Source organism: Saccostrea cucullata, unplaced genomic scaffold, assembly GCF_032062105.1.
Source record: "Saccostrea cucullata isolate Sc308-1 unplaced genomic scaffold, CSIRO_AGI_Scuc_v1 ctg18915, whole genome shotgun sequence".
In the NCBI taxonomy this organism is placed as follows: domain Eukaryota; kingdom Metazoa; phylum Mollusca; class Bivalvia; order Ostreida; family Ostreidae; genus Saccostrea; species Saccostrea cuccullata.
This window is the reverse complement of record NW_026920504.1, coordinates 1-8,983: the sequence shown is the minus strand read 5'-3', so window position 1 is coordinate 8,983 and position 8,983 is coordinate 1. Positions and strand designations below refer to the sequence as shown.

The following is an 8,983-nucleotide window of genomic DNA, read 5'->3' as shown; positions in this document are numbered from 1 at the left end:
TCTAACCACTGCACCGCGGGCGACCATTAGGACAAGAAGCACACGGCGGGTATCACCGGTCGACAAGTGATACTTCTCTTCCTTAGCATCTGATCCACCTCCGATTTTTTGTTGAGGTATATGTTTCCTCTGCTCCAAGTTTGTATTGTTTGAATTAAACGTGTTTCCAGATGGCCCTTTATGACCTTGAAATATTAATAATTACAGTGCCTAGCCATAAGTGCTCTCCACATTTTTTTTAGAACATTTTCTGTTGCAACTTCATTGTCCTCCATCTAGATTTGTAACTAACTCTAATTTTTATCACACGTATCAATGATTAAAAATTAAAGTAGAAAGTTGACTAGCAACATCAGATTCGGAAAGTGGTTTGCAGACAAGAAAATCCACGAGACATATTTGAATTCACTCGTAAAATCAGATTTATTGATCTGTTCACACTTGCTTCATGAATTCAACTGATTGGCGCATTAGCAATTTTATTTTAAGTAAGAAAGTTGAAGTTTGATGATAAAGTCATTTATAGCAAATTAAAAACTATAGACGTGTTTTAATGTAAATAAATATGTAAAAGTACAAAACATATTTGATAAAAAAATATGTTTTACAATTTATTCAGAAAATACAATATCTTTTGAGGAAAAGTGACATTTTTGTACATGTTATGTAGTTTTATATCTCTTATTGCATGCAAGGTATGTTCATGAGCAATTGTGATTTATCAATGTGTCCTCCTTCAAATAACAATAGTTTAAATAAGACAGACGGTTAAGTTCTACAAAAGTATCTTTCACAACGAATTATAATCATATGAGTGGGATGGTAAACTATATAAAGTGCAGTACATTTCATTTTTTTCGAGAACGTCTCGCATTCTTTTGTTACGTTTGAATTGTCCTCTTTAGCTGTCTTAAAATATAATACATAAATGCCACTTATGTCATTTTCATATGCATCATTTTTCGTTATAATATGAGATCAGGTTTCTCCTAATTTAAAAAAAACCCTAAAACATCCTCCATCAAGACCCGAACATGAAAGATGAGGTAGGTAGTCCAGCTTTCAGTCTATGATTCTTAGTGGCGTTTGCCATCCACTCCAGTTGTTGTAACATTGGATCCACCTCCGAGTTTAACTTTTCATTTATAGCCTTCCCATCTTCATCAATAGCATCCTGAACAAAAGGGATAGCGAGTACTCGGGATACACAGGGCGAGGCCAGCACTCCCATGACGGTCCTTAGTGACGTAGACGAACAATACCCTCCATAGGGACCTAAATAAAGAAGTGTGTGTGACATAAAATACATTGATAATTAAAGAAAATTTTGTTTGATAATGATATGTTTTTATCTGACATTGCAAAGTCTGAACACCAATGAACACTCATAGTTTAAGATAAAAGTCGCTAGCAGGCAATCGCAGGTGTTTACAATTTTAGGTAGTTTTTGTGATTTCTTGAGGTAAAAAGAACGTCCAGCTATTGCAATCCTTTTTGCTATCCGTTTGGGAAAGGGGGGGGGGCGGTGTTACATACTATGTTACATAATATGCACAAGACCTATGATAAAAGTAATCATAATCGTATATTCACTTGTATATAAACATGTACATTGTATATAGAAATTTACGCTTCAAATATCAAGAAAAATGCTTTGTATATGATACATACCCATGGAATAACACACTAAACCACTAGGTTTGAAGCCGTAAGATCCGTCGGGAAAGGTGTCTAGGAAATTCTTCAGAGAGGCAGGAATACTGTTGTTGTATTCGGCTGACACTATGACGAAGGCGTCCACATCCCGGATCTGTTTTTCGCAGTCTAGGAGGTTCTGTGGAGCCCCTGTACGCTTAGGTCCATAGAAATGGACTGGTTGTTTGACCATGGGGAAGTTCATCACCAGAAGATCTATAATTTATTTAAGAAAGGTCAATAGCACTGTTAATCAAATGGGGTTTCTTATCTTTGAAAAGACATTGAGATTAATAGATTACAGATACATGTAGATCCATAGTGGGTCAAATTTGTCAGCTAGGTTACTGTTGAATGTTCTTAACATAGATATTTTTATTGATTTTATTTGTATGTTTGTCCTGTTAAAGAAGATGAGCGATCAATGCGAGCGAAAAGCCTGTATTGTGACAAACATAAATATATATGAAAAATTAAATTATGGTATGCTTTTTAATTAAACCTGAATTCTATATTATATTTTTTCATCATGGTAAATATATAGTTATATACTACAAGATAATTTATGGAAATAGACAAATCAAAGTTTAATTGGACCAGGGGTTTATATTTTGGAATTTAAGTGATGGGGGGTTGAAGGGGGATTCCTGTCCACAAGCACTAAATGTCTTGTGGATTTTAAACTTAATTTTGTTTCAATTTTGAACTTTCATATTTCATCCATATATTTTAAAGAATGTTTTAAGAGCATTTTATAATAATTTTCATCAAAATAAATAAACAAATAAATTAATTAACTTATGAATATTAGCATCGTCGGAAACCCACGGGTGATATCGTCTTTGATAAGTGACTTTAGACGAGATCACCCGTGGGTTTCCGACGATGAAATATTCGATAAATAAATAAATAAAAATGAATATATACTCATACTCAAATACATGTATATATAAAGCTATTTATAGATAAGTGTTTTTCTTACGTAAGGATATTTTTCTAGGTACAAGATTTGTGAGAAAAAAAAATCAAGTTATTTTATTTACGCTTATTTGACGCTTGCGATCGATGTGATTTCGTCTTTGGCTTTAAAAGAGAGACCTGCTTTCCCGTATAGATAATGATTTACTGATTGACTGAAACCCAGCAACTTCAACAATGAAATCCTACAGTATATGCGATTAAACGGTTCAAAGAAGATTAAATCCAGATTAAGGTACCTGTCCTCTTATGACCTTGAAATATTAATAATTACAGTACCTAGCCATAAGTGAGTCATAATTTTATTTTTCAACTAATATATATTTCATGGAAAAATGCATTTTTCTAATATATTATTCCATTGTTATTTGATGCTTTTTTCTATGACTAAACTAAAAACACCATAAAATACACATTTTTTTCCTAGTTTCTTCACATTATTTTTTAAAAATAATTTTATCTTTAGGCATTACAGTGAATCCACAGGTCAAGTGCAATGCCGCTTGATGCACATTGTATATACTGTACATGTCCTTTTTATACAGATCTAGAACAGCTGGAGTGTTACTAGCTCACCTGAGCTGAAAGCTCAAGCGAGCTTTTCTGATTACATTTTGTCTGTAGTCCGTCTGTCTGTAAACTGTTCACATTTTCGACTTCTTCTCAAGAACCACTGGGCCGATTTTTTTCCAAACTTGCAACAAAGCATCCTTGAGTGAAAGGGATTCAAGTTTGTTCAATGGCCACAATTGATGAGCACTGTTTTACTTAGGAATATATAGGAATTTTTTTTCAAAGACAGCAAAGTCATGATTTGTCATATTTTAGTTAGACGGGGGGGGGGGGGGGGTATGTAAGTTCAAATGTAAAGGGCAATAAAGCAACAGTCAAAGAAATATGCAAGCATCCTTACTTAGTGTAGATTTAAGTTTGTTCAAATCATACCCTCTCCCCAGGCCTTTAAGGATTCGTTGGGACCACCTTTTGGTTTAAACTTTTCAATAGTAAACTGATATCTGCTTTTTTCCTAGCGAAGTGCTAAGGTGAGCAATGTGGCCTTTGGACCTCTTGTCATTAATAGTAACACAAAGTATCTAAGAAACCAAATGCAATCACCTCCTTCTATACATGTATGTGCCTCTAACTCTTTATTACCTGAGTTCTAACCCACTGGTCTCCTATATATGTATGTAGTAATTATTGGGATATGAAAGAGAAACAACCAGTGTTTGGATGATCAAGGTCCAAACGTTTGTTTTATCAGCACCAAGGAAGTTGAAAAGTGTGATCAAATGAAATTTATATAAAGTGCATCTATATAATACTGTTAAAAAAATCTACACAAACTTAAAATAATAGTACTGGATTGATTGATTGATTTCTGTTGTTTAACGCTCCTCACGAGAATTTTTCACTTATATGGAGACGCCACCACTTGCAGGTGGAGAGCTACAAAGTGTGTCCTATACTCGGCACTTAGGGCCGTTGAGCAGTGAGGGATCTTTTTCGTGCCAGCACCTACTGCGACACGAGACCTCGAATTATACGGTCTCATCCTAGAAGGACCGGTCTCCACGTCCCTCAGTGGGATTCAAACCCTAACCACTGCGCCACGCGGGCGACCAATACTGGGCCATTCCAAGTTTTTTCTCTGTTTAGCGTCCACCCATCTTTCAAAAACCTACCTACCTATTCGCAAAAAACACACAAACCAAAACATAAAACACAGGCTTAAAAGTCATAAATATGAAGCCCTTCAAATGAATCGATCTAACTAAAACTGCTTTAATACAAGAAATATCTATTCTTAGGCAAAAACAAAGGATTAAATGCTTAAAATACACCCAATATAACTTACTGTACAAAATTATTTGAAGAGTATGACAAAATTCAAAACTTTTGACTAAATTAATCAACTTCAAGACTCCTGATGTTGTGTGTTTTTTCTTATATGGGGTGTCAAAAACCAAGGCGCACGCGGACGCTAAACATAGAAAAAACTTGGAATGGCTAAGTACTGTATATCGATAATGAAACTTTTATGGGGTGCAAATTTCTACTTTCTACGATACCCTTTTTAAAGAATTCAAAGAATCTAAAACCGCACATTAAGACACGTGGAATATAAAAATCGGTGTAATGGACAAATTCAATTTCGAAAATTCAGGCTTCATTTCGAGACATTCGATAAAATATTTCTAATTCAGTATAAATATTTAATTAAAACGTAACCGAATCATTCTGTAGCAATATATCGGAATAAAATGAAAAAATATAGGGTGATTCATAAGAAATATTTTGAACATAAGTTTGACTTAGCTAAGACCTTCCTAAATACAGTCTGAAACTTAAGACCGTAACTAGAAGCGTGCTAAGATTTGACAATCTTAGCAAAACTTAGGCGGCCGGTAAAGGTGACTTAAGTATATCTTAACTTTCTTATAGATCTATTCAAAACTATTTTATGCTGACTTTCGGTGTTAAAGCATTTCCCTATTCATATTATGCATTTAAGAAAATAATAATTCCTATTAAATACTATCATGAGAATTTATTGGGTCGGGGTGGTGGGGGGGGGGGGGGTTACTGATCAATGATTCCACTATTACACTCAAGACATCGAACATGAAAATGCACAATTTAATTTGGGGGATACCTCTGAAATTAGTGGGACCTACCTAGATCGGTATAAACACTAATCACTAATCATTATAAGTAAATTCTACACGTAAAGTAATAGTCTAATTCATGGATCTGTATGTTGACTTTGAAAATATGAGATGAAATAGATTTTTAAACATAGAAAAATGTTGGGGAGTAAGGGGATGATGACCAAAAAAACTAATAAAGAGTGTCTGTAAATTAAAATAAATGTAGAATGACAAGAGCATATTTAGGCAGGGTTTCCTAGTGTTCGATCGATTGATCAAGAGACAGAGCTTCGTGGGTGAGAGAGAGAGAGAGAGAGAGAGAGAGAGAGAAGTAAATGGAGAAAAGATGTCCTGAAAGAATTTCCACTCTTGATGTAATTGTAAATAATTATAAAATAATTATAACTACTCCAATCTTTGCTTGCTGACATGGACTGAGACATGGGGGAGGGGGGGGGATTCAAAATGTTTTGCACTTTTTTAGAGTTTTAATTTCATGTAGACAGACGTTCGGTTATTTTGTCATGTCTACGAGAATAACAAAGCAAGTGAACATTTGTCAAAACAAAAGAACAATAAACGGTAACTGAAAACATCGCAGCTTCGGGGGATAAACAATAGTCATACATTTACAATGAACCACAGATCACCGTTTTGTGACCGCTCAGTATTTTTTCTTAATCAAATATGCAGTGTATTTTACAGCAAATTAAATTATATCTTTAATACAAAATCTAATCTTACATAACTAAAACGATAGGTAAGGACGTTAACCTTTATAAATATTTAATTAAAACGTAACCGAATCATTCTGTAGCAATATATCGGAATAAAATGAAAAAATATAGGGTGATTCATATATAATAGAAAGAAAATATTTCAGCGCTTATTTTTTTTAGTTCAGGAATGAAATTTTGTTAAAATACATCAAATAAAGTGAAATTTGACAAACTAAGTCATTCCCTCTATCATACACATGTATCTGTTTATTTTCATCAAGTCGAGCGGCGTAGGAGTACATAGTGTTGATACGAAAATGATATCACATGAGCTATATCAACGTGATAAATGGGAAAATATGTGATAAATATATATATCCTTCTTGGCTGAGGAGCGGATATCCTTAAATTCTATACAAGATTTACATTTTTACAGTCGGTAATATGACTGTCAACAGGTCTTCCTCTCTTGGCTTCGGTCGAGGAGGGTGAAAATATTTTAGGAGTGTTTCTGCCTTTAATTGACATTGACATTACATGTTTGATGATAGATGGCATCAGCAGCATGCAAATCATTTACAGCTTCTATTCTACCATAAATTTGGTCTGCCCAAGCGTCTTGTCTTATAGAACAGATAGATTTTATACTAGTCTTGAAATCATGAGTTCGCACAGGATATACATCATACCCTCTTTTATTTTGGTTGAGTTTGGCAGTCTGTCCACAGAAGAGGCAGTGGTCACGGAATGAAAAAGTCTGTTTTGACCTGAGAATAGGTGTGCTTTCAGCAGGAGGATTTGACTTGCCTTGTTCTCTCTCTCTAAGATATTTCCCGATTTCAAATATATTTGTAAATTGACGCCTGCACTCTGTGTGTACATATTGTCCAGGATGTGTGCGTAAAAAATATTGGCTACCCCTTTTCTCAGCAGCATTATTGATACCTTCACTGCCCTTCCCAAAAAGACAAACAAGCCCAGTTTGATCCCCAGACTCACAAATGACACATTTTTCTTGTCTTTCCATTATCAAAAGAATATTAGAACAGGTGTAAATAAAATGAGAGGAATATTTCAACTAGATATACCTACAGCGTCACATGACGATAACTAATGGCAATTTCACAAGAATGGGTGTCCATACACTGAGAAAGCCAAAATAAGCAGTGCGGTGTTAAAAAATCATTTTCACTCCCTTACTTGTTAATTATTTCCCATAAAAAAATAATGTTTTACGAATAAGCTCTTGATCAACTGTTCGTTTCAATTGCATTACAGCCCCTATCAGGAATTTTAAATGAATCCCAAATGTGTGACATTCAGATTACGACGACACGTGTTGAGACTTCTCGGTTATACCTGTATTTTGTGAATTTTAGGAGTTTAACGTCTCGTTTGTTGTTATAGTTTTACAACAGGGTCACATTGATTAAATGTTTACACATTTGTGTCAATGTATATCATGAAACAAGGATAAATTAGCGTCATCTAGGCAATGTATATGCAATGACTACGTCACTGAAAGCACGCTATGACAGCACAGCGGTGACAGAAAACGAAGGGCACACTCAACAAATTTCTTACACAAAAATATAATATTTCTGCACATTAGATAAATTTAGATTTTTTATATGTTGTTTTACATACATTAAAGAGTAGTTTGCAAAAAAAATTATTTCTTTTGCAATTAGTTACAGGTAAAATTTAAATTGACTGGACTAATAAGAAATATTTTGAACATAAGTTTGACTTAGCTAAGACCTTCCTAAGTTCGCTTTATGTTACGGTTTAAGACATACTTATGTAGTACTTAGGCAGGTCCTAAGATTGTGCCTAAAACGTACTTATGACCCTACTTAAGTCAAAAACTTAGCAAGCTTTATGTTACGAGCCCCAGGGATTATGTTAACACTCGGGGAGGAGAGTGGATCAATATCATAAGTTCTCTAATGCGTCTAGCGCTCACCTCGGAACAATGTCGTGGTATTTACGAGGGTTGTCCCAAAATTCCGTAGACAAACGTTGTTTTGTAGGAACCCTATGTCATACATTAATGAAATTTCGTATATAGATTAAACCAACACTATCTAATAAATTTATGGACAAATATGGAGTAACTACACAAATTATTCCAATTTAAAAGACACATTTCATTGTCTGGTGTACGTAGGCGGCGCAATACCCAAAAGTTATAATTAAAATTTGGTACATTACATTTAAAATCATACGGAAAAGTAATTACTACCCCGTATTTTTTTAATGGAAATGAAAATTCTTAATACTGTTCTATAAACTACATTTCCCCGAAGTTTGGTGTTTATGCTTTGATAAATATGATTTTTATAACGTTTTATATACATGAGGTTGAAATCCGACTTTCTGAAAAAATGGCGGCTGCGTTGGCACAGGCGGCGCACTGGACTATGATCAAGTGTTTTGATCCTGAATTCACTCTTATAAAAATGTACCATTCATAACGGTTTGGTAGACTAGGAAACTTTTTCTCATCCTGAGTATTTAAAATGATTAAAACGGTTTCTCTCTGTATATGTGAATAACAGTAGCTAAAATAAAAGACGGCGCTAAGAAATTGGCAAGAGTTGCATTGTGCAACTCCCTTAGAGAAAACAGACGAAAAGCCAGTAGAAATGTAGCGTTTTCAAATTACTATTATTTCATACCTGTACATGCATATACTTTGTTTACATATTTTAATGTTTGATCATATCACAATAATTAAGATATTTCACATTTATAAATATAAACGAAACGTTTAATTTAAGAATTTGATTCTGGTAATTGAAATATTTTCTACAAAATTTTGAACTGTTGACATTTGTATTTTTTGACGTTGCAGATTGCTCCGGGTGTTAGAGAACGATATCACTTTAAATGTTATTACTCGAAAAGTTTTCAAATAAACGTCATAAAACTTTGTAC

The 8,983-nt window shown here is 34.1% G+C and overlaps 1 protein-coding gene across 1 annotated transcript; it reads right to left on the bottom strand.

The window, feature by feature from the left end:
• Positions 1–684: 684 nt before the first annotated feature.
• On the bottom strand, positions 685–7,070 carry LOC134249971 (quinone reductase-like). Its single transcript, XM_062732316.1, has 3 exons — positions 6,989–7,070; positions 1,672–1,911; positions 685–1,275 (listed from the first exon to the last, which is right to left on the bottom strand). The coding sequence occupies exons 1-3, from the start codon at positions 7,068–7,070 to the stop codon at positions 1,022–1,024; spliced, it is 576 nt and encodes a 191-aa protein (XP_062588300.1). The 3' UTR covers positions 685–1,021.
• Between the last annotated feature and the right edge of the window lie 1,913 nt (positions 7,071–8,983).

What these genes read in the sequence shown, in the direction of transcription:
- LOC134249971 (XM_062732316.1), bottom strand. Translation starts at nt 7,070, where the DNA reads ATGGAAAGACAAGAAAAATGTGTCATTTGTGAGTCTGGGGATCAAACT. An exon ending in TTTTGGGAAGGGCAGTGAAG is followed by an intron (nt 1,912 to 6,988) that starts GTATCAATAATG and finishes AATAAATTATAG; the next exon opens with ATCTTCTGGTGATGAACTTC. An exon ending in TTTAGTGTGTTATTCCATGG is followed by an intron (nt 1,276 to 1,671) that starts GTATGTATCATA and finishes TTCTTTATTTAG; the next exon opens with GTCCCTATGGAGGGTATTGT.